The sequence below is a fragment of the Drosophila melanogaster genome, chromosome 3R (assembly GCF_000001215.4).
Source record: "Drosophila melanogaster chromosome 3R".
Lineage (NCBI taxonomy): Eukaryota > Metazoa > Arthropoda > Insecta > Diptera > Drosophilidae > Drosophila > Drosophila melanogaster.
Window position 1 is genome coordinate 26164037 of NT_033777.3, and position 24935 is coordinate 26188971.

General features: G+C 39.8%; 3 protein-coding genes across 6 annotated transcripts; 2 read left to right on the forward strand and 1 right to left on the reverse strand.

Moving 5' to 3' along the window:
- Positions 1-6810: 6810 nt before the first annotated feature.
- On the forward strand, positions 6811-23271 carry CG31323 (uncharacterized protein). 2 transcript variants are annotated; one of them, NM_143210.4, is made up of 5 exons: positions 6811-7002; positions 19764-19928; positions 20009-20185; positions 20254-20368; positions 20432-23271. In NM_143210.4, exons 2-5 carry the CDS (start codon positions 19856-19858, stop codon positions 20574-20576), a joined length of 510 nt encoding a protein of 169 aa, NP_651467.1. In that variant the 5' UTR covers positions 6811-7002; positions 19764-19855; the 3' UTR covers positions 20577-23271. The 2 variants fall into 2 exon arrangements, with proteins under 2 accessions (NP_651467.1, NP_001247310.1); NM_001260381.1 differs by lacking the exon at positions 6811-7002 and adding an exon at positions 7351-7419 and having other exon boundaries at positions 20432-20938.
- Positions 21215-22191, forward strand: CG31086 (uncharacterized protein). Of its 2 annotated transcripts, none has more exons than NM_001260383.2 (2): positions 21215-21630; positions 21702-22191. In NM_001260383.2, exons 1-2 carry the CDS (start codon positions 21624-21626, stop codon positions 22139-22141), a joined length of 447 nt encoding a protein of 148 aa, NP_001247312.1. In that variant the 5' UTR covers positions 21215-21623; the 3' UTR covers positions 22142-22191. The 2 variants fall into 2 exon arrangements, with proteins under 2 accessions (NP_001247312.1, NP_733139.1); NM_170260.5 differs by having other exon boundaries at positions 21594-21630.
- Positions 22982-24771, reverse strand: CG6073 (uncharacterized protein). 2 transcript variants are annotated; one of them, NM_143211.4, is made up of 4 exons: positions 24597-24771; positions 24296-24483; positions 23735-24238; positions 22982-23678 (listed from the first exon to the last, which is right to left on the reverse strand). In NM_143211.4, exons 1-4 carry the CDS (start codon positions 24679-24681, stop codon positions 23346-23348), a joined length of 1110 nt encoding a protein of 369 aa, NP_651468.1. In that variant the 5' UTR covers positions 24682-24771; the 3' UTR covers positions 22982-23345. The 2 variants fall into 2 exon arrangements, with proteins under 2 accessions (NP_651468.1, NP_001247313.1); NM_001260384.2 differs by having other exon boundaries at positions 23271-23678.
- Positions 24772-24935: the final 164 nt, after the last annotated feature.

The window sequence follows — 24935 nt, forward strand, 5'->3', positions numbered from 1 at the left end:
CAATACTTGTCCTTCCAACTCCTGTTAAGATGTCATCGACAAAGACCAAATATAATGGGACAATAATAATATGGAGAGCTGGGCAAACAGATAAGGCAATAGGTAAACATTACTGGGCTGAGAATGGCATCAACTTCCGTTTCCTCAACTAGTGTAATTGAATGTCGTTTCCGCTCTTTTGCTGCCAAAAGAACAAAGGTGTGCTATACAGCCCTTCCAAGTAACGCAGTAGTCTTAGCAACTACTACACCTTTATCTCAAGTGAAAGTTCAAGGAACATTTTCTCCTTCCTAGGAAAAAATGTTGTTTTGCTAATTTCTTGAAAGAAAGTTCCATGTTCATTCTGCGGCAATGAACTATCCACAAAAAGCGATGCAGCGGAAAAACTTTAGCAATTGTGTTGCTGATGCAATGCGGCATTCCAAAGTATACCTATATAATGATAAGTGGATATAGAACGGACAGATTCGTAGGACAGATTCCGTATCTTCAGAGTCCCAAGTACAAAAATCTTAATATCTTTAATCAGTGGTCGAACATTTTGAGTTTTCAACTAACTTTCTTTAAACATGTCTCATTTTAGTATCTTATTTCAGTCCGTAGTATCTCTTATTTTTATCCCTTACCACCGGTGGCGTCTCTCAATTATAAACGCTCTAAAATTGGCTTAGTGAGCGGTGCACTTTATGACCAGGACGTGCGTTAGATTGGCCGTCAGCGGAAAAGTGAACTGGCTGTAGAATGTAGAATCGAATGTGGATTTCGCTGAAATCGAATGGCTGCAGTGAAAAGCAATCAAGTCGGATTCTGTAGGTGATGTATCTGCGAGTTGATTAAGACTGCGGCAGACTTTGATTTGTACAGAAGAACACTTCAACAGATGGTGATTAATACTAACAATTTAAATTGCAAGAAAAATTATGTTCGTGTATGCAATAAACTCCTTAGAAGGTATTAGCTTGAGTGTTTATCCTTTCTAGCTTTAACTGAAGAAAAGCCTACGGGTCATTTGTGTGTCCATTTCCCCGCACATTCTCGCAAGGGAAACAGGCAATTAAGTGTTGTGCGGTGTGTAGGAAGTGCTCAAATAGGCCAGAGAGTGAACTGCATGCAGCGGCTCTTTTAGGCCGACTTAGAGCGGGTTTTAGCCATTGTCGTTTGCACGCACAATTACGTAGGCGAAAAGCGCATCACGGAAATGGAAGACAAGTCCGCCGGATGGGGAAATTGCAATGGAAGCAGTCCGGGAAAACTGACAAGCAGCCAAATTGACCGGCAGTCGAACAAACAGATAGGACCTCGGGTGCACACTGCGTATGAGCGATTTGGTATTGGGAGTGTGGGTGGAGTATACCACTCAGCTGCGGGCTTTGACATCACGTGCTAAACATTTTGGCCCTCTTGGCAAGAGAAATGCCTGGCAAGTGAAGTCAATAAAACTATGCAAAAGTTTAGCCTGGCAATTCCTTCACAAAAACACTGAAATGCACGTGCAGCGATTTATCTATACATTCAAATGTATACAAAGTATATGGTGCATGCAACACATTTACCAAATAGATTTACTCAAGCGCGTCATTCTATAGGTAAACTTTCAATTTGGCACGCCATTTGCATTTTTATGTATTGCAAATCATCGTCTTGCTTCATAGTTCAGCATTTTCTGATATATTTAAGAAGAAAGCTATTTAATGTTTAAGCTTCCATTTATATACATATTTAGTAAGAATATGGACGGAAAATTGGGATTTATGTTTTTACATTTCCGTTCGTTAAGAAATCAAATGTGCCTTGGTGCCAACTTGTTGTGTAAGCAAACAATGCCAAATGGGCTTACCTTAGATGCCTTTCATAAACCTTTATGAAATCCTCTGGCAAACCAAAAGCTGAATGTCAGGCTCAAAAGCCTCAATCCTGCTATTCATCGAACAGAAGGAACGAAAGGAGAAAGGAATCTCGGCAATAAGCATAAAGCCATTGGAAGATTCGATTTGTGACTGCCATGAAAGGTTTTCATTTCCAATCACACACAGATCAATAATGTCAGCTTGTCACCTGAAGGTCTGTATGGAGGAATATACATACTTTGGTAAAAAGTTTATTTGAATTTACCTTTTTCCAAATTTTAAGAAACATTTTGTTAGCTTAACTTTAGAGCTTATAATACAAGTGGGAAATCTTTCTTGAACAGCTATCAACTTGAAATTCTCCCCAGGATGTCAAGCTCGTTTTCAAACTCAGCTGTGCGTTGTCACATGTAATTTTCCGCGGCTAATTCATCTGTTTATACTCCGTGCTATAGCAGATGTTATTCGTGATAGAAAAAAAAAAGTGTGCTTGAGAGCACAAAAACAAAGAAATAATAAAAAGCATAATAATGAATATGAGAATGCGAAAAGAGCCCCAAGAACAGACGGGTGACATTAGCATACAAACAATGACAATGGAGGGGAGGACCACGACGAGGGGAAAAAGATCCAGGCGGGAGGACCATCCAAGGGGCCAAGGCAGTTGCAAATGCCATGGGTTAGTTCGCTTCGCATTACGTATACGCAGCGTGAACAGAAAAAATTACGAATAGTCACGTAGCAAAAGTAAATTCAACCCTCCTCACACTCAAAGTTAGTCAGTGTGTACATTGCCAAATATTCAGTATATTCTGCGGTGTGTGCATATGGGCGACTTCTGCCAGCCATTTTAATAATTGTTGAGGCAATTCACTGGTACTAAACTCTCCCTCATTTACCCGTGGTCAGCTAAAATGTCACCCATGGCAATGGTAACAGAGAAAAGCTCAAAGCTGGTCATAAACTTTATACTTGTTCCTACTGTATATATGAGACGTATGAATTGCAGAGTGGAGTGAATATTTAAATTCAACAGTTGGGCATGCAAATTGCTCAGAATTCTCAAATATTTGCTTTTAATTTCCATGTCATGCATATTTTGTGCAGCATTTAAATGCAGCACGGATTGCAAAAGTTCCTTAAAATTTCGGAATGACTCACTTAACTAAGCTTAACTACAAGGCCAGGCCAATACGGTTTGGCACTGATTAAAATTTTGTTAAAAACTTTTAAGTCCTGATGCGATCTACATTATGTGAAAAAAATAAATAAAAGTTTTTATGGGTATGCAAAAAATGGGACACTGGAGATGATTATCGGTTTGTTTGTCTGCGCCGCTTTTTCAGTTTTTTATATCCAACTCCGAGCCATAACAAAACAATTTTGTTTACCCTCTGTTGTCTGACCCACTCTCCACTTGGATACTCAAACAGGCGACGCTGAAAACAGCCCGATGCCTCGGGGAAATCTCTGGGAAACTAGGAAAATGTCGGAACGGGATTTAATAGCTGGCTGAGCTGAAAACTAGTAAGAACTTCATATGGGATTGAGTTTGAGCATTGTGGAAAAATATTTCATTAGAACTTCGTTCATTTTGTCAGCAGATTGTTGATATATGAAAAGTAAACGCTTCGTATATCATTCGATTCTTTAGTAAAAATATGATTGATATTAGAGCCACAGGGATTAAAATTTAATATTCGAACTACAACAAACAAATTGTTAAGGAACTAATAACTAATACAGTTTGATTGTGAACACTTTCTCATAAACTTATAAGTGTAGATTAAATATTCAGATCAGAAACACATATGCTCATGCTGGAAAAAGTCTATCTTAAATCCTGCATATGCGTGATGAAATTAAAATTTTACGAGGAATTTGTGAAAATTCTGCCTGAGCACTTAAGTAGGTGTTTAAGTGCCCAAGGGGAAAGCGGAAACCCAACACCGAAAGTTGATGGTAATGTTTAAGCCTGATGTGTGGCTGCTAAGACAAAGTTTGCATCCTGTCACCTGTGGGATTTTTTAAGGGGTTACAGAGGGGAGAGCTGCGGTTTTCTGTGGGCATCGTTTTCATTGTGTAAATATTTAAGCACTGGAAATCCCTGACACACACTTCCTGTCATCCTTATTTGAAGGTGTTGTGTCGAGCGATGAGTTTTGAATTTTATAGAGCTGAGCAGGATTATCTAATTATGGTAATCGCCTCACGTACACGGATTCTCTCGGGTGAATGACTAAAGCTGTAGGATTATGTCTTTTATTATCGAAATAACTGGCATATACCTCAACTCGCACGGACACTTTACGAGGGGATTCACACTTTAAGGCGCCACACACACTGTGCCAATAATTTCTCTTTATTATTTCAACAATCGGTTGCGTACCGAGTGGGGTAAATCTTAAGAAACGAAATAAATATATGTCAGCGGGCATTATGCTTTACGGTTTTCTCATTGCTGCAGACCTGGCCTCGTCCTCGGAAAATGGCAGCCAACAGGGAATAAATGTTGGTTGCAGACTGGCAGGGATTACTCATCAAACCAAGTGCAGTCAGTTCAACGTGGCGGAAACCGCACATAAAGCCACTAGAGACCTGCATTTAATTGTCTTTATTTTTAAATTTCCCCAGCAGGACATTTCTTTCATTTCTTTATTTAAAAATAATTTACTACGCGGCTTATAAAATGTATAAAACGAAGAATTCCGCGATTAATTATACGGTCTCACTCAATTTTTTGTTGGATAAACACATTAGGACTATAAATATGCAAACTGGAAAAGTAAACAAACCAGGTAGAAAACAAAACTGAATGGGGTAAGTCAAAACAAGAGCCACTTAAATCACAGAAGAAATAGCCACAATGGAATGAAAATCAAACCATTGAATTGCTATCGCTGAATTGGCAATATGATTCACCCACTATACAGAAAAAAGAAATTTGTGTTGTGAGTAAACATACAAAATAATTACTAAACATTCCTTATTATACTTAAATGCCTAGGAGATTCACAAAATTTAGGGTTTAAAATATTTGCAATTTATTGTCAGTTTTTTTTTTTTTTTTTGAATTGCATTAGAACAAAACTATCACATGAATGAATTTTCTTGAGAGCAACCCACACTCTAAGGCACCGAAAACTCTTCCGTTGAAAGTTCAAGTTCCAAAGAAAAGACAATATGGTCATGGGTAAAAGAATATGTATAAAATGCACCAGGAGACACAAACAAACATACAACAAAAACGAAAGCTGCAACAATTTTCCAACTTTTGTAATTGGCAGGAGAGAAAAGCAGTGGCCGAGCAAAGGGGACAGAATCACTGGGGGAAAGCTACCCAGACAAGTTTGAATGAAAAATTTCAGCAGCTTCTGTTCTTATTTTGGAATGAACACAAAAAAAAAAACAGAAAATGCTGCTGCCAGAAGGCAGCAATCAGGAAAAGGCGGCACGGACACCACAAGCAACTAAAAATGTCCTGCCACATTTTCGCACACAGGGAAAAGTGAGCTTTTTTGCGGCTTAAAATGCAGATTGTTGGCTTGACCACGTACGAGTTTTATATATTTTATGTCTGAGTAGCCCCCTTAAACCCAACTCATTATTCATCTCTGGCTGAGTAAAATTAATGAGCCTGGCGAACCACTTTACCACTTCACACTGTTGTAAAGTTGCCAGCAAAGCATTATTTCTTTGTTTGCATTCAAGTAGCCGGATTAAATGGACTCGTTAGAAACCCCAGTAAGCCAAATAAAGTGCAGAGTGAAGCATATATGTGTATAAGTTCAAAGAAATAAGGAACTTATTTGCACTGCGAATTTCCATACAACTTAAGGCAGAAAATAGTCTTTTTATTTTGTTATCACATCAAAATCTCGATACTATAAAAGTTCTAGTCCGCATTTTAATGTTATATGTAAGCAATATATATTAGTCCTTATATTAGCACCAATTAGTCGCTGCAAATCTGAGATTCACTGAATCTTGCGTAGAGCACCCAATACAATTACCTATTCACCTTGATTTATTGGGTAATTGATAGTAGATAATGGGTTCGGAATTGTTTTTTCGGTTCTTAGTCAAGGTCTTCAGATGTTGTTATTTATGTAAATACAACAAACATTCCAAGGATATGTTTTTTAAATTAATTTTATAGTACTTAAACTAAAAGTATTATGTAAATTTAATTACAATTCGCCATTGCACAATAAAACTTAATAAGACAGTAAACCAGATGACAATAAAATTTGCAGGGGAGTGAAGTGCCATTTTAAGCTCAAGTGTTTTGCATAAAAGCTATGAAAGAATCTCTATGCTAAAATGATAACAGTTTTTTTTTATGTCTTTCATTGCATCCGTAGGATTAGAAATATGTACATCGTTATCACTTTTTGGTATCATTAAACGTTCCATTGCAATGCTGTTGCTCTGGTTATACTCACCACAATGTAAACAGCAAAATTTAAAAATAGAAGAGCGAAAACAAAGAAAATACAGAACAAATTCCAAGCTAAACAATGCACGAAATATAAATATGTAAGCAGTGCACTCAATTAAGTTCAGGAGTGTAGTCTATTGAAATGAATATTTTGCCTCTGTGAAGTGGCTGAGATTGTATATACTAAGCGGTTTTTCATTGGCCAACAAGTGAGTCAAAAGACCTAGCCTAAAGATAAACATTCTGTCTAGATTTTGTGTACAAGAAAATTCTATTAAGGAAATTTAAATTTTGCACTATATTTAATATATTAAATTTAATGCGCCACAAGTTTAATTTCAAATTTACCTATCTAAAATGTGCTGGCAAATTTTGCGTTTTCCCTTGACTGCAATTTAAGGCACAACACCATTCTATGGGTTAAGTTTGTTTTCATTTTCACGGCGTGTTTCCTGCGCAGACTCCAAAATGGTCCGACTTATTCGGCATCGCAGTCGACGCCGCTGTCTGTCCGATTAAAATTCAGTTCTCATGCGGCTTTCATCCGAACCGCACCGTATCAGTTCGCAACGGAATTTTGCCAAAAAGATACTTTTGAAACTACGTAACGAACTTCAAAGCGACACGTGGGTGTGAAAAAAGGCTATAAAAAAAAAACAGCTTCAAATTGCAGTGTTCGTTAAATTATAAGAAATCAGGCGAAATATCTAAATGGTATGATTTTCTAAGTAAAAAGCATTAGTTTTCGTATTTCTCTCAACTTATTTACCGGAATTTTTAAATTGATTACAAACTATTTTGCCTTACGTGTTTTTGCGAATATCTCGATGAAGTTTTTATAATCAAAATATACTACTGTTCACAAGCCAAGTTTCAGAATAAAATTAATTTGTGAGCCTCACAAAGAAAAATCGTTTTAATGAGATGCTTGGAAAATATATAAGTCAAGTGGATTTTCTCCTACTATAATCAACAGATTTTTTCTTCGATTTCACACTGTTCTAAAGTGGTTTAAAGACGAAGTGAATTCAAACACTTATTTTTATATCATCTGGAAAAAACCAGACGGCGAACAAAACTGAAGCACGCTCATCAATTATTTGATTTAATCACCATAAGCGAAAGATTGAAGTGAGTATTTATGCTTTATCCGGCTAAGAGCTTCGGAAATTGATGATGCCCAGTGCCAAAAATATCTGAAGCATTCTCTGAGTTTGTACATAAACGTGTAATTAAATAAAATTGATTTAGATTAGAAACGTGCCAGGAATTATTTAATTAGGTTAAGATCTGCCACGTTACAACATAAGGGAAAATATTCTTGTGAAGTCCGTAATTATTTTGTTCATCTAAGGAACGTTGTTGGGTTTCATTAAAAGATTTTCCGATTTCTCCCTGTAATTTGGTTTTCCAACTTTACCGAAAATCAATTAACCCAAGATTACTGGATTTTCTTCGCCTATAGTCAGTTAATACATGTGCCAGTTTTTCTTTCCTTCCTTTGGCATATTTAATAAGCTGACAATGTATCAGCAAAATTTTCTCAGCTTTTGTTTACCTTTGACGGTGCACTTCGTGCCAAAAATAAGGGAAAGTGCATGACCGCACACACAAAAAAAAGAAATAATGCGGTAATAAACAATAAAAATAAAACAATAAAAGAAACCGAAAGACTCAACAAAATTGCGTGGAAAAGCAGCCAACATTATGGTACCAGTGCAAAAGGGTGGGACGAAAAGGTAGTCGCATAAATGGCGAAATAACGAGGGCAAAGGCGACAATAAGAGGGGTAAGGGATGAAAGCACACAAAAAATCCGTACACCGAGAAAAATAAATGTTATCGGCCTAAAAATACAAAGAGGGAGTTTAGGATGATGCATAAATTATTACAAATGAGTATTCCTATAAATTTCTGTAAAGTCGTACTAACACACACTCCGAATGTATGGCGAGATAAAAAAAAGTTTAAAACAAACTTGAGTTTTTCTCCCTGTGCATAAAACCTGAAGGGGCACCAAAGCCCTTGCAAATGTCGTGCGTTAGTATGGCAGCAGGGCCATTTAGTTGGGACCGGCGTCACATTACGTATACGCAATGTGCACGAAAATTACCAGTAGTCACGTAGCAAAGCAAATTCCAACTCCACTCTTTTACAACACACGAGCGAATGCACGTGTGCTTGTGGGCGAGAGTGCCAGAGTGTGCGTGAGGCTTATCAGCCATCATAATAATTGTTCGGGGCAATTTTCCTGCCAAGTCTGACCAAGGTCCCTCAGCGTCCATTCCGACATTCGACAGGAATAATTACACACACATTTGGCTGTCATAAAAACCAAATTTGTTGAAATGTTCAACTGAAATGACAGCACAAAGCATTTACAACATTTTGTGTATTTTGTATTTGCCCCCTGCCAAATTCGCTTGTTTTTGGTTGTCGGTTTGTATTTCACTTTTTGAAACAAGAAAAATTTGGCTTTTTATTTAGATTTCAATTTGCATTCTGATGTGTATGCATTTAACGATGCATAAGGAGAGCAACACACACACATTATAAAAACACCTTTATAACATTGAAATTTGAAAGCAATTAAATCAAATGACGTTTTTCGGCTGTCAAAAATCAGCAGGTGACATAAAATCATTAGTGACATGAACAATTAATCAAAGCAGCCAAATCTATAAAAAGTAGTGAATACATATTTATGTATAAACTTTTTCTATTTGCAATTTAAAAATGTTTTTACGTTGAAAAACAACCTTGAAATACAACTGGAAATCCAAGAATTATGAAAAGGTGTGACTTTTTAATATGTCAGCTTATTTTTCTCATTTGCAAGAAATGTTCTGAAATATTATTGTCGGACCTGATTTTGTGTTATTAGCATTTCTGAAACAAATTAAAAAGGGCATGACATTACAGGCGTGTTAAAAACAATTTGGTTTGCTTTCAAATTTAAATCGAGTCAACTTAATCAAATCGAAAGTTGCCATTTTGCATTCAAGACTTTTCTTCATTTTCATGTGAAAGCCCATGTCTCAAAAAGCCGCCGGCTAAGCTGTAAACTTGTTTGCATATTCGTGGATAAAAACTCATGCATATCATTTTGTTTTGTGTTATTTCATACTGAAACTCAATTCAAGTTTTCATCTTGCCTGTAATAAAATTTGAATTGCATAAAGGCGGCAAAAGAAACAAATACCGGGGTGGTGTAACCCACCTTTGTTTCTTACTTTCTCTCTGTGTAAATAGGAACTTCGTGCTTGGCCAGGAAAATTTATTGCTATTGGTTTCACACAAAACATGCTGAAGTCGACGGCTTATGTTGTCCTTGGGCACACGCGACGAATGCGCTACAATCGTATTTCTCTTATTTTGATAAAAGTCTTTTTAGCTAAACTTAATTCGGGAAAATAAAAAATCAACGAGCCCTAATCTTTGCTGCCATCACGTACCAAATGACCTTAGAAAGCAATCATTTTGACAGGATATCTTTACATATCTTTGTTATTTCTTGGTATTTATTCTGTATTTTAAGCTTTAAATATTATTTTTGTAGTTGGTATATAATGACCAGTACACAGGGTTATACATATCTTTAAAGTTGGGCGTCTGTAAATCACTTGCCGTATAAGCGAGCTATTACTAAAAAATAGTAACACACGCACTCCAAACTGAATCTTCGTTTTGTTTTTAGACATATTCGGTACGTGTTTTTACACTTAAAACTGTAATTGCTGGATACATTTTATAGTTTTAAAAGGATCCTGTATGGACGTTTTATTTTTCTGACGGGAGAAAGGGATTTCAATTCATACTATGCGTATTCTCTCTGTATTGAAATCAGTTGAAAGCATAAAATTCGATGGAATTCAGTGACTGACCCGCAGCCGATAAAGCTCTCATCTGAAAATCCACGATTTCGTCGGCTTTTGGCCCCAAGGCAAACATCACGTATACGCCCTGTCGTTTTTCCGTTGCCCTTTTTCGCAGACACCGCCTGCAGTTCCGCTATTTTCCGCGTAATTGTGCGTGCCAGCAAGGACAACAAAGAGGCCAAAAGCAGACGGGACCAAAATGCCCTGCACAAACCCTTCCATTGTCTAGCATTCACACCCACGCAGTGGAATTGGCCAACTGCGTGGATGGAAGGACCTTTGCCGGACACTGGTAATTGAATATTGAGAATGTGGTATAAGCTTTTCGATTACAAGTTGGGTCTTCCTGTCGGCGACCCAGTTTCCATGTAATTCAATCGATTTTCACCCAATCAATGTCTACAAGTGCCACCCAATTGTCAGTTTCAGAACCTTTTATTCTTCGCTTTATCCCTTCAATGTTTTTTTTGACTGCCAGTAAAAGCTTATTGTAAGAAATACTTTTAATACCCGTTTAAAATACGCATTTATCGTAGATCTTCTATTACATAGCAATTATCAACTTGTTTGATTCCCGTATTTTCTATTGAGAAACTGATGCACATTAATTTAACTTGGTGACAACTAAATTTCCTTCGCCCAAACTGGAAATCTTGACATAAGACAAGGAAAAATGTAGTCTTAAGCTGCGAACATTAATGTCGCACTGAACACTGTTGTCCGTCATTTATATAAAGTATTTGACATTCATTTTCTTTCTTCACGGTAACGAACTCATTTGCGTGTGGGCAGTGGAAGTGCCTCATTAGAGATGAAAAATTGTTGACAAATGAAGACTTTACAGGAAAATCAAGTGCCCAAGCAGAAGCGTTCGGCAAATAAGTGCCCAGGCTTGTCCACTGCCGAGCATTATGCAAATTAACTGGCAGGTAAACAGTAGCAAGTGCTCCGGCCTGTTCACCTGGCGATTTAAGAAGCTTTTAGGCTCCTCACTAGCTATGTTTGTTTTTAAGGTACACAAAATTCTATCGGGACATGGTATCTACATCGAAGTATCCTGGTAGAATGGCTACAGCTCGGTTAATTAAAGTTCAAGAAAAGTGCTCGGCAGGAAGTTGATTTACAAATTTGCACTCTGCAGATTACTTCCGTTTAGGAAGGATATGATTTGCGTTTCAGTATAGATATCTTCTTTGCTTCGCTTTCTAATATTATTTCGCATGAAGTTTGCCGTGCTTCTTCCATTTATCCAGTTTATGAGAATACGAGATGATAAATGTTCCTTTTATTTTTTTCCAATCTGTAAGTGAGCATTTCTCTCTGTAGCTGTGATTTATTTAAGTTTGTATAATTATGCGAAAATGTTTATTTCATTTGCAAGCTTGTTAATTTATTCCGCTCACTTTGTATGGTAGCCACCATTTTTCGCTTGGGTGTTTCTGTACATTATTTTATTTTATTTTCCAATAGCGTGCTAAGAAAACGAATTTATTCTAAATATTTTGGTTAGCTAAAAAAAAGTGATTAATTGTGTACTTTAATAATTTGAGTTACCGATGGGAAAGTATTAAGCTGTTGAATTTAAGTTTGACACATATCAATTGATCTAGATTAAAGCTGTCAGTACCGTTTTGCCGTCTTGTCTACTGTCCAGTTTTATTTTTAACGGAGAAACACCCAATTGGCTACCTTTCTCAAACCTGCAGTTTGCAGCTTGACCTTCTCCTTTGGCCTTTTCATGAACCCTCGTTGAGAATCAAAATCCGAAGAATGGGTTGGTTTTTGGGCGGAGCCGCAAACTTTTGCCACAAGTTGCCTTGTCTATCTCCGGATCGTGATCCAAAAGGACTAAAGGAGCAGCGTCAGCCAAAAATGACAGCAGGTCAGGTCGATTTCCGGGCAAAATGGGACGATGAGGCCACTCCATTGCGATTAAAGCAATATTTTTATGGAACCGTTTAACAACAATGCCAATCATCGGGTGGCTTTTGTTCACTCTGCTTAACGAAAATTAAATATCCGTGCGGTGGCTTTTATTAACTAAAGTGTGCGTTTCGCCTCTGATGGGTTTTGCATAATGCATGCACAAAAGAGAAAAAATGGAAAAAATTATCCTGCCTTTTGTTCGACTCGCTTTTTATGTGGCACAACAGCGCTGAATATTGAAATTATATGAAAACAGCTTTGTGTATAAAAATTATATGGAATTTATTAATTTAACACATTTTTGATGATGCGGCTGAAATAAATGTTGTTTGTATTAAATTGCTTGTGATGCGGTTAATTTTAGTATGACAACCAATGGCAATCGCAATTGTAATGGGCTTTGAACCTTTACGCATTTAAATTCATACAGAGTATGGATTCAATTAAGTGATGAAACAATTAAGCTATAAAATAAGCATGAAATGGTATGGTTGGCAAATCCATACATATGAGCTCTGTGAGCTCAAATGTGAAGTCGTAACCCCTTCAGTATCGGAAGTCAAAACATCAATCGCCTGCAGCATACTTATTTTTATTTTACCCGCAAACTGACAACGTCAACTGATGTTTTATTTATTTCAAACCTTTCGCTCAACTGGAGGCCTCAAGTTTCCGCCGCCGACAACTTCCGGTTTTCCTTGCGTTTTCCGCTGATTTTTTTATGCCTCGACCCTGTTTTTATTGCGTGCCGTCAATCCGTCAATAAACTGCAAATTCCCATACCTTTTGTTTGTGGTGACTTCGATTTTATTTCGATTTTGTGGACTACAAGCAATGAAGGCGTTGCCTTTCACTTCCATCGGGAAAAGGACGTCGACATGGCTGTTGGGTTCATTACTCCAACTTCCGCTGCTGTTGATTTTCAATTATTTTTATTGACTTATGTTATAATGCATGGTGGTCCTGTCAGCCATTTTTTTTTGGATTACTTGCTTGGAGGGCTCTGGATTTTTCTTCAGCCGAGCTAAGCTTGCTACATTTGTGTAGTTTTTTGTTAACTTGTTCATCATGCGTTTGGCTGGATTCACTTTGGCTTGCTCCTGGCAAGCCCGCTTATTGAAAAACTTTGCCCCACCATCTTGCGAACAAGTTCTAGAGTAAAACTTCTTTCTAAATGGCAACAACTTTTTACATTTTCAGCGGCGTTTCGTAATTTCATGCTGTTTTCACCTTGTCTCTCTCTTGAGCAAAATGAAAAAATGTTCAGAAAGTTCATTATTTGTACGGAGCACGCCTTAATTATTTTTGCATATTCGCACGAAGACAAATTGAATTGTTGTTTTTTTCGGAAGTTCATTATGAATATTCAGAAGAAAAATTTTCCGGTTGCTCCCCTTTTAACAAAGATAGTGAAAGTTAGTTAGCTTGTATTTTGTACAATATTTAATTAATTACAAATGATTTATGGGGCACTAACAACTCCAACCATTAGAATCTTTAAGTTTGATTTCACTTCTATGAAAGAATCCTTTCGTTGGGAAACTCGTGAAGGCAACTCCAAGGCAAAGGATTTCCCCACTTTGATGAAGAGAACTCGCAACTATTCCGTTGCATACTTTGCGGCATTCTCGAAGTTATTGTTGCAAAAATGGATGGAGAAATGGGAAATTTGCTGTGCCGCTTGGGTGGTTCAAATTAAAATAAATATGCATGGAAATAAAACTGGAAAAACCTAGAGAACAGAAAAAAAGAAGAAACTCTGGGGGCTCACTTTGTGGTTAGTTAGTTCTTTTTCTCGGCAAACTCCATGCCACAATATGCTTGCATTTGTTGGTTGCCCTGAATGCACTTTGCCTGATGAGAGAGCCTTTTATGTGATAGTTAGGATTCCCCTTCAAGCGTAACTTTTATCCGTATGAAACAAACACAAACATTACTTGGTAAATTAACTTTATATACTAAAAATAAATGAATTACCTAAGCATGGTACGCATGAGAATGAAAATGGTCTGGCTTAAATTGTATGAAAGGAAACACAACGTCGTCAGATATTGGCTTTTGTCCTTTTATTTGCAAAGGCCACATTCTGGCTACCATATGCAATAAATGCCATGGAAATATACCTTTGCCATAAATAAAAATATATTCCAAATAAGGTGTTTGCATCCCATTTTCTGGCATTGCTATTCTTATTACAACGAATCAATTAAATTCTGCAATTCACTAGTAGGGGTCTTTCAAAACAAACGATGTGTAAAACAGTTTCTAAAAGTTTGTGGCTTAAAGACCACAATAATGCCAAGTCGACAAGCCAATTTAAGTGCCCCAACGCCTATGTATGTGGAAAATTTAAACTTCCCCATTTGCAGAATTGTTTTTTCCGGTTAAGGGCGCATTAATTAACCGGACTTAACACGATGGTATGTGGGTATCCCACCGGGAAAGGAATGGAATGGCTGTAACCCAGAGGTGTCTGCATAAAATGAATTGCCTGGTTGGTTGGCTCGAATTACTTTCTGTTTTTCGCTCTAAAAGTTTTCCCTTTCGTCGGGCTGCGTGAGACAGCTCACTCAGTTATTCAATATGTCATTCAGTCATGCCAGTGCAAACACACAGCCAACTTTAAATTGAGTTTCTTTGGCTGAAGTTGCCAGCAAATTCGAAGAGCAGAAGATACAAATAGGGAACTTTTCCCTTTGGCCATCGTCGCTTTGCACAATGTGTTGATTGCTGCTTTGTTATTCATGGAATTGCTTAAAAATTTAGATTGCTTGCTAACTTATAAACTACGATTCGACGTCTTTGCTGTTGTTCCACCATTTAGATGAGCATTTAACTCAAATTAAATAGATAAATTGTAGGCATTATAAATTGAAAATATAAGTTTATCGAAATTCCTAAACGCAGTCCACAAACTTCAAGCCACCTAAAACAACAACACTACAAACTGCGAAAAGGTCAACTGAATTGGCTTCCGAGAAACCTCAACCAACTGAATGGATTTGCACCTGTTGACTGCTCCCTTTGACCACTGAAGCGTGTGAGCATTGGAATCATCGAGAGCCAACAAAAAAGTGTCGGATAACAGAGGATATAGAAGAGCATCGGTGGTGCCTGCTCAATCAATTGCGGTCGAGAGTCATTGAACACTGCATAGAAATAGACACACACTTTTCACAACGGGTATATACGTGGATGGCTCAAATCGATGTCAACGACTTTGAAGGTGGCACGCATTGTCTGACAACACCATCACACTCAGAATTTTCCTGGAAAACAACACAGAAGGGGTGGTGTGCGAAATATTGGCACCGAGCACAGCTATTTTGCATGAAATTCAAAAAGTTCGCCATCTAGGAATATGCAGTCTGTGGCCTTTTCCTCTTATCTCGAGCAGTTCCTTTGAAGTGGCCATTGGCCTCCAGTCACAGGCTTAAAACGCTGAAAATGGGGCCAAGTCTTGCTTAGATGAGTATTGGCATTAGATTGGGTATTTCTCAGTTATTGCGCTTTTCAAATGGGAAATATTAAATAAATTTCTTGCTTTAAAGACCTTTTAAATTGCATATAATCGATTCTGGCTATTAAGCCCGATTTTCAAATAGAAGCATTTCAATGATTGCTGTCATCCCCTTGGTAATTGATTCGATCCGCATTTGTGGCTTCACATTCAGACTTCCTGTCGCCATGCATTTTATATCTGCGGTGCTCATGGTCACGTGTAACAGGATTACACGATTTAATGCCCCCAAATGGCAACAGAAAATATATACGCGTATATAGCTCGGAACGGCTCCGTCTGAATTTCATTGATTGAAAAGCTTAAAACAGAAAAATGTTTAAACACTTAACTAACGGTGAGCTTGGACATAAGCCCCACTACAAATGTCTCGACATTGGCCAATACCCGCACTTTGCGTCACGCATATGGGACCCATATCATCGTAAGCTCTTTTTGACCCGGCCATAAATCGACCTTCATTCCGGTGACCAATTTCCCATCGCTTTGCGTGCCTACGGGACATTTTGGCTGGCTGGGTAAAAAGGATCCACCGGAGAGAGTTTTGGCCCATAAATAGTGGAGGTCGTTAGGAGTTAATTGGCCTTGAAGGCACGTACCCTGCAATGATGAGCTACAAGCTGCATAAAACTTAAATGCCGCCATCATCTTGGTCAGCGCTCTCAAATATTTGCCCACTTAATTGATTCAATTTGCATGCTGAGTAGTTTCGGGGCATGACTATTATAAAGCCAAAACGCCGTCAAGTAAGCAAGTCAACAAATGTTAATGAAATTTCCTGGAACTGCGACACAGAAATGAGTTTTCCCTCCTTGAAATTTTGGGTGTAATATATACATACATATACGTTTTATGACAGAGGGTCAAAAACATTTTCTTTAATTTTCCTGCTGATTACAAATTCATATACATATTTCTCTGTGTTTTGTAACAAACTAGGATTTAACCTTTTTCCGCTATACAGTTGTGGTTACGACATTTACTGCAACTGCACAATTTCAGCTAACTGCAGTTGCAAATTTGCAATGCGATTCGCAGTTTTGCATTCGCGAGAAAATTGCACTAACGCTGCAGTTATGCAAATTCAACTCAAACGAGACTTTGTGTGCGAAAGTGTGTGTGAGTGACGGTACGGTGATGTGTGTGTATAGCCTCACATGCGTGAAATTAATTTCTCCCACGAAAGAACCAGGTGCAAGCAAATTAAAGGTAAGCCACCTTTTAGGTGAGCGTGTGTGTGTGTGTGTCGGTGTGCTTTTGCTGGTGAGCGCCGGAAAGTATGCAACTGCAATACAAAGTCTCTTACAGGAAATGAAAATTTTGGACGGCCATTAAAACGAATGGTAGTAACCTGCGTTTTCTGCCATTTTGCAATTTTAAAATTGTTATTAACTGCTGGCTTGGGCTGTTAATGTTTGTTTTAAAGCAATAGGGATTATTTATTTGAATTTCCTAAAAGTACGTGAGATTTAAGTTAACATAAAAGAGAGGGCATGGTTTCACATTCACTCGATTAATGACATGACATTATCTGCAAAATATTAAATCATTTTATCCCAAAAAAAAAATCTGCATAAATTCCGCACCCTCATCAGCGAGTGAGGGCGGAATATGTTAGACCCCTACATCGATTGATTATGGCCTAGTCGCAAATGGCAAGCTCTTACTCAAAGCCGAAATCATAATAAATCACTTCGAGTTGAGACAAAAAATGCACACCCACCCCATAAGTAGAGGGTGCTTTCTGCCCCCCTTCCAAAACGTACCCTTAGGTGTTTGTCGCTCAATCAAAGCTGACCCAGAGCCTAATGAGGTACCCACAACCACCCACCCACCTAGCCTTGGGTTGCCATTTACAGGCAGATTATGAAATTAATGGCCTACAATTGAGAGGGCTACTTTGTCAAGGGAGAAGATTCGGGGATAACTTTGCCTTCATTTTTCATTTTTAATGTGCGCCACGGGCCAAGCTGGGTCCATGAATACGCGATTAGCTTGCACAAACTTTATTAAAAAATTCCGACAATCCGCGTTGGGTAGCATTCAATTTCGCTGGGCGAACTAATTTAATGTCCTGCCAAGGAGAATGGCTACGTTGAAGGCTTTTAATTGCTCGGGCATAGCTCTTCATTGGCTGCCGTTGGCAGTGTCATAAAAGTTTTGTGGCAGCAGCTGGCAGCGGAAGTTGACGGGCTGTCCGCTTGGCTGCCTTCGTGGCTGATTCGATTGTGGCCCAGTCGAAGCGACAAAATTAAGTAAGTACGGCCAAGTTGCAGAGGCCACAAAGACTGCTCCTGCTCCTGCTTCTCCTCCTCCTACTTATTCTGCTTCACCAGCTCCTGCTCCACCCCTTCTCCTGCTGCTACTGTTTCCACCTCCGATGGTCGTTAAACGGGCACAATGGCCACTTCGACTCCTGACTGGCAGTGAGAGACAATACCCTGCCTCCACCGAAAAAAACAAGAGTTTCTATTTAATATGAACAAAGTATACCATAACTGGTATAATAACTGGTATAGAAGGTTTCATCAATATAACATATTTACTATGTATCTATGTATCTTTACCGAATATTCGAAATGCACGACTGTCTAACTAATTTCTGGCTGTGTAGCATGTAGTATTTATGGGACCCCGACCGGTAGGATAGTGATGCATATTGAAAGCTGGCAAACACAATGAACAAAAGGTAAACTTTATTTGGCCAAGACAAGGAGCGGCGGGAAAAAGGTGGAGGGGTTGTGGCGGGGGAGCAGCATCCGTTTCCGTCAACACTGGCACACAATGCCGTTTCCGGCCAACTTGGCTTCCAGCCAGAGGAAAATTGGATGGTGGATGGGAAAATGTGTTTGGCAGCTCGTTCGACTGCTTAGTGGCTAATTTGCAAATAGATGAAAATGCGCCACACAATTATAGCTTTGGCATTAGAATTGAGTTCGATGTCGATTGGATCCCTTGGGATTTCATTATAAATTTCATCACCTCCAACCACGTTTAGTCAGAGTTTATTAGCGGCAGTTACTTACTTACCTTATTGTGCTTTTCTTGGTACGCAACTTTAGGCAACTTAATTACATAAGCCGACTAGAGTTCGACATATTGGACCGCAAATCAAACACCCAGCGACTGGCACATACATACGGGGACACTTAAAATCGCATAATTAATGCACAACACTTGCGGCTACCCGAAATGCTGTACATACGCCCCGTGGGCCACACGGAAAGTGTGTGGTTGAGCCATAATTTGCAATAAATATTGATCCACAGACATGACCTCTGTACCCAAAGTGCCAGTGGATAGATGGCTATATCTGTTTGGTTTGGCCAACAGCCACGAGCCATGCAATGATAATATTTATCTGTCACGATGACAGATTCGGTTAAATTGATTGCCGGCCAGTGAAAGAGCGAAATATAGAAATATATGGGGTGGCTAGAGCTGTCAGAAATATTCAGGGATCTGACTTGTCCACTTTGTATACTTTAAAGCCGCAATGGGTCACGCCCAAAATCACTTTAAGCCGCACGCTTTTGGCATTTGGGCCGTCATAAATTGTGTTTCTCGAGCTTAGCTACACTTTCAGCCCGAAAGTCAGGATCATTTGTCATAATTCGAGAGACCCCAAGGATGGGACCCGAAATAAAACAAAAACCCAAGAAAAACACTGGCCGAAAGTTGACCCAACAACACCTTGGGCCATCGAAGTGTGGCCATTAAAAGTGGCAACAACAAACAGGCAACAAAATGTGGGGGAGTCAAAAACAACATTCGGGGACCACATGGCCGGCACTCGACACGAAAATCGACTGAAAAGCAATTATTTACACTTTGGCAATAAAAATATGGAGCAGAAAACAAAAAAAAAGAAAAAAGAACAGACAGGAAACGGGGGCGGTATTGTGTCAAAAATGCGTTCTGCAATTTATTACCTTTAATTTTTCTTGCCCGCCAGTCGTTGCCTCAAAAGAAATTGCATTTCTGCGGATTGTGGATAATCATTTTTATGACCATTGCCTTCGTTTTGTTTCCACTTTTTATGAGTTCTCGAGCGCTCAGGCAGAGATTTCAGCGGAAAATCGAAAAAGTTTTTAAGAGCCTTCAATTCGCTTGTTAATTTTAATCCCTTTGAATGTTTTCCCCCTTTTGCAGATGGCGAAGTGAAATGAATTCCGAGGAATGTCCGCAATTGGTCAACCTGTGAGTCCAGCGAATCCCGTGTGAGTGCTGTGCGTGCCCAGACGATGGCGGTGGGCAGTTCAATTATGGAGACCGTCGCTATTTTGGCCCTGCTGCTTGGCCTGTTCATTCGAAGTGGTAAGTGATTTTCGCGGAAATCAATTAAAATACCAATCTCAATGCTTAAATATATCTTTCCTTTTAATATTCCCTTTTAGGCTACTGCATAGACTGTTTCAAATGCGTGTCATACAATGGTGCTAACAAGGCCTGCGACGATCCCTTTCACAACAACTACTCAACGGCCATTTTGGAGTCGCCCTGCATGGGCGGCCGGAAGGGGCGTGACGGCCTGTTTCCGGCCACCGCTTGCATCAAGATCGCCGGCTATTACGGTAAGTGAATGCCGTCGTCGCTTGGCGTCCAATAGATGACCCACTGAATCTCTGCTGGCCAATTTCAGATGGAACTGGCGAGACGATAACGGTGAGAGGTTGCGCCCTGGACAGCGGCACCCTGACCACCGACACAGAGATTATAAGAATGTCGCATTGCGGAAAGTTCTACTACGATGACAAGTAAGGACGAAATAGTCGAAGTGATAACCATATTAAATGTATCTTCCTTTGATGGCTGCCCAGGTACGTGCACGGGTGCTTGCAGAGCTGCAGCGATGCGGATGCCTGCAACTCGGCCAGGAGGCAGGGCGCAAGTCCCGCAGACCTGGAGTCACTGATGAGGCACCTGCTCAGTCTGGTCGTGTTCCTATTGGCTGCCAGCAGGTAGCATAGTGGATATCTGTAGGTACCGCATCCGGAGCAGAAGAGGCAGGCGGAAATATGGCTGCAAGGGAAGTAAGGCAGCCGGGAAGGCATTCAAGTCGTCTTGGATGCACGTGGAAATCCTTTTCTTTTCCTTCGAATCTCTCTGTGTCTAGGATCGCAATCGCACCCAAATGTAAACGCACTCGAGCTGCTGCAGCAAGGACACGCTCGGAAACACACTCTCTCTTACACACAATAACATTATGGAATTCATCAAGCAATTATGTGATTTTTAAGCGAATACTTAACAACTATCAAACAATAATTGATGAGCGCGAAAGGAAACTATTTAGATGCTAAGCATTCGAGTGGCGAAAATCAAAGAAAAACACTGCAAACCAAATTCAAATTCTAATTGCAATTATTTTTAGCTCCTAAGAAGGAATCTAGACTTTAAACGCTGTCGCTTAGTGAAAGGCAGGAATGGTTTACGATTTATATACGATGTGTTTTACCTTGGCATAAGTAAGCATTTTTCACCTCTCTAGATGAGTATTGTACATATACAAAAACAATTTATCTATTTGTTAAACGAGTGCTGAATTTTGGGCAGATTATAAATAGTTGTGTAAATGGATTAGTGAGTAAAATTAGCAACGAAAACTGCGAGCTACAAAGAGGGAGGAAAATTACTTTTTTTTGGGAGATTGATGTAATAACGTCATCTTTATTTAAACAGTTTTGTTTTACATTATCAAACCACTATTAGATTACTTGGTTTACTCGGAACTGTGTGAACTATTTACTATCAAATATTACTTCTATTAAGTCCTAAATCAAGCCATAAATGCCGGTCATAAATGACACAATTCGTTGCTATATAGACTTCTGAATTTAGACAGCCAACTACTAACACTTACCGCCTTACCAGTCTGGTGCGGTTGATTCACCGGAAGATTGGTTATCATGTCCGGATAACCTGATAGGGTATCGGTTACCTAGGTGTTGCCTAGCCGCCGCCAAAAATAACTATCGCAATTGCTTAGTACATTCAAGCAGCTCAATCGAAATGGACGGTAAGCACTGGCGCATTCCCCTTTTCCGTTCGGATCCTCCAATTTAGCGGGATAATTTCGCTGACTTGCAGGTCACAGCTGGCTTCACTTCAGCAACGGAGCAATCCCCCAGGCAGCCGTTGTGGCTGGTCACGATTCCGATGGCGACACCATCTTCATTGGCCGCGCCTTCTACTGCAACGACATGCTGCCGGCCAAGATTATCCCCAACAAGGGCAAGGCCTACGTGGCGTATGCCAACCAGGAGGTGGAGCTGGAGAACTACGAGGTACTCAGCGGCTTCAACTACGAGTGGCTGCCGGCCGAGAACGGAGAGGTGCCTCCCGGCGCCGTCAAGGTCGGCCAGAATGTCGACGGAGAGACCTTGTACGCCGGAAGGGGCTACCATGCCGGCAGTTTGACCGTGGGCAAGGTGCATCCGTCCCACGGCTGCCTGTACATTCCCTACGATTCCGAGGAGGTTAAGATATTCGCCTACGAGGTTCTGTCCCGTCGCTTGGAGGCGAGATAGGTGATCCATTTTCAGTTATTGCCTGTTAATCACAAATAAATTCGACACTTTTTGTAGACGCTCGTGTGTTGTTATCTCCATTTGGTGATCATAAAACTTCCTTATCGTGCAAAGATTAATTTCAAACATAACTAAAAATAATAGAGTTGATAGCTTGAGAAATACGTGGTTATTATAATGTATTGTAGATGGTATTGGTTTTTCAGACTTCAACTTGTGCTCGCAGTTTTCGTCCATACCCCTTTTATGCAGGAAAAAGTTATAAGTTAACAAAACCAAATATAACCACAGTGAAGCCACTAATTAACGTCTAAGTTGAAAACTCTCTTAATTACGCGATGCCTAAATACTTGATTGTAAAATCGAGCTAAATTTTCATATGGATATGGCGAACCAATAGGACCAAACTAAATAAAACGAATACTATAACGAATGGGTCGGAGTCCACGGCAATGACATTCGATATGCATCGAATTCTAGTTTAAATTGTTTATGGTTCGCATGTCGGTACTTCATTTTTCGGACTAAGCGAGCTTGCAATGGTTTCCGCAAATAAAAATCAACAACAACTATGTATAAACAAGTGAAGAAGTTTTGATAGAACGCAACGGTTTTTGATCGGTAGCAGACAGGCAACACATCAAAATCAGGCAATTCGCATTTTCTCTCTGCTGAAATCGCTTGCTTGCCACGCAACTAAACGCAAACTAATCGAAAGCAAACACAATACGCACTTATTGGCTATAACGGCTCCCCGGCTAAGGGCCATTGAATTCTTCAACTCTCTAACACACAATGAACGACCAAGCAAAGTTTGTAAAAATAACACAAGAGTACATTAAACGTTTCATGGCAAGGCGAATGCCAAACATTTTTGAATGCAAATGTATCTAGAATTTAAGGAGATCTTTATACATATACAATTGAGGCGGCAGAGCGATGGATTAACGATAATTAGATAAACTAGATAACGACGCTACTTGAACTAATCAAATTGAATTGAAAATCGAAATTGAATCTGTTTACCCTGCAATTGAATGTGTGCGTACAACTTTTTCTAGTGCAACATTTTGAAGCATTACGAACTAAACTATCAGCATTTCTGAATAAAAAACTGCATACATATATTGAAAGTTCGATATCGTCTATGACTTTTACTAACACACTACACATATTTACAAACGGTCCAGGTTGCTACGTTGATTCAATCAAGCAAACTCTTCACATAGGCGGCGTCCTCCTGGACGAATTTTTCTGACTGCTCTGCAGGCACTTCCACTTCGGTTTTATAGTTGTCCAGGCCAATCTCTTCCTCTTTCTTGATCAGAATGTCCACCACGTTCTCGCAGGCCAGCAGACAGTCGCTGTCCTTGCCCACCTTGGCCTCCCACTTGTGGTACTCCCGCAGGATCTCATAGACGCCCCTGGAGCGCAGGATTTCCCGGCTGCGACGTGTGGAGCACAGTTGCAGCAAACACTCCAGCAGCATTTTCCGCAAATCGGGATCCTCTTCGCGCGTTTTACTTTCAGGTAGGTACTGGAAAACCAAAGGTTGCAAAGATGGTCGATTATTTTGTATAGTATAGATCTCACCTGCAGTTCGATGGGCAACAATTCATTGTCCTCGTCGCTGAACTCTTCTGGACCGCACAGTGGCTGCAGGATTGCCACCAGAATACTGCTCTGCTCGTTTAGGATCACATCGTGGTAGACAGTGTCGAAGCAAACGTTCTTCAGAATGCCAATGGTGCCGCCACGCCGCACTACACTTCCCTCGAATGAGGCAAAGGGCAGTAGTTTCTCCAGCAACTCGTATTTCCGATGGCAGCACAGTTCCCTGCCCCGAGAAACCTGGGTCAGATTGCAGAAGATGGGCGCCAGATAATGCAGCTTGGCCTTCTTTTTGTTGTAGTCCAATTGCGCGAAGGCCTTTGCCAAGCGGGGCAGCGTGTGATCGTCTCTTTCCAGCGTGTCCAGGATCTCGTGGACCAGAGATTCCACTCGCGTTAGGTTGCTCAAGACCATGCTCCAGGGATCAGCCAGATCGGATTGCTCGTTGGTTATTTCCTTGGCAGCCACTTCTACGATGGCAAATGGCTGAAAAGTGGAGAAATCAATCAATGTATTTTAATTCTATTACTTGAAAACATTTACCGGTTGCAATTGTTTCGCCAGTTGGAAAACTTTAATTGCTGCTTCCTCTTCGGACGTTAAATTTATTAGGCTTAAAACCGCATCCTTGGCCACCGTTTGATTTGCATCGAATGTCAGTCCAAAAATGGCCATTAGCATTTCATCTAGTGAAAGTATTGCTGATTTGCCCTCTGAGCTGCCAGTCAATCCTGAATAATACGAATATTTTAGGTAAATAAATACAATGTGCCACCGGTGACGTCACAGTTGCCCACAACAAACGCACGTGTAGCCGTGGAAACTTATTTTTCTTGAAACACACCTAAAACATGTGTTAGGGCTACTGCCTTTAAGTCCAGCCGCTGATTCGGTTGCATGAATTGAACCAGTTCCTTCACAGTCTCCATTTTAGTTGTATTTTTCGCGTTTATTCAGATTTAACTGCTGTGTTTTGGTTTCAGTTGACCAATGTGACCGGCTTCTAGTTTATAATTAATCCTGTCTGACAATAAAGCTATAGATTATTAAAAATCGTAACAAGCAGTTTTCGACAGGCTGCTATGCCCACCGCGGAGTGTGTATTTGCTAGTTAAAGGAGCATGTATTTGCTTATTGGTACTCAAACCATTACTGTTGTTGCTAACTTGCAAAAGCTGAATGC

Coding starts and splice junctions, on each gene's coding strand:
- CG6073 (NM_143211.4), bottom strand. CDS start 24,681: ATGGAGACTGTGAAGGAACTGGTTCAATTCATGCAACCGAATCAGCGG. Junction 24,484..24,596: donor AGCCCTAACACATGTTTTAG/GTGTGTTTCAAG, acceptor CGTATTATTCAG/GATTGACTGGCAGCTCAGAG. Junction 24,239..24,295: donor TGGCGAAACAATTGCAACCG/GTAAATGTTTTC, acceptor TCCACTTTTCAG/CCATTTGCCATCGTAGAAGT.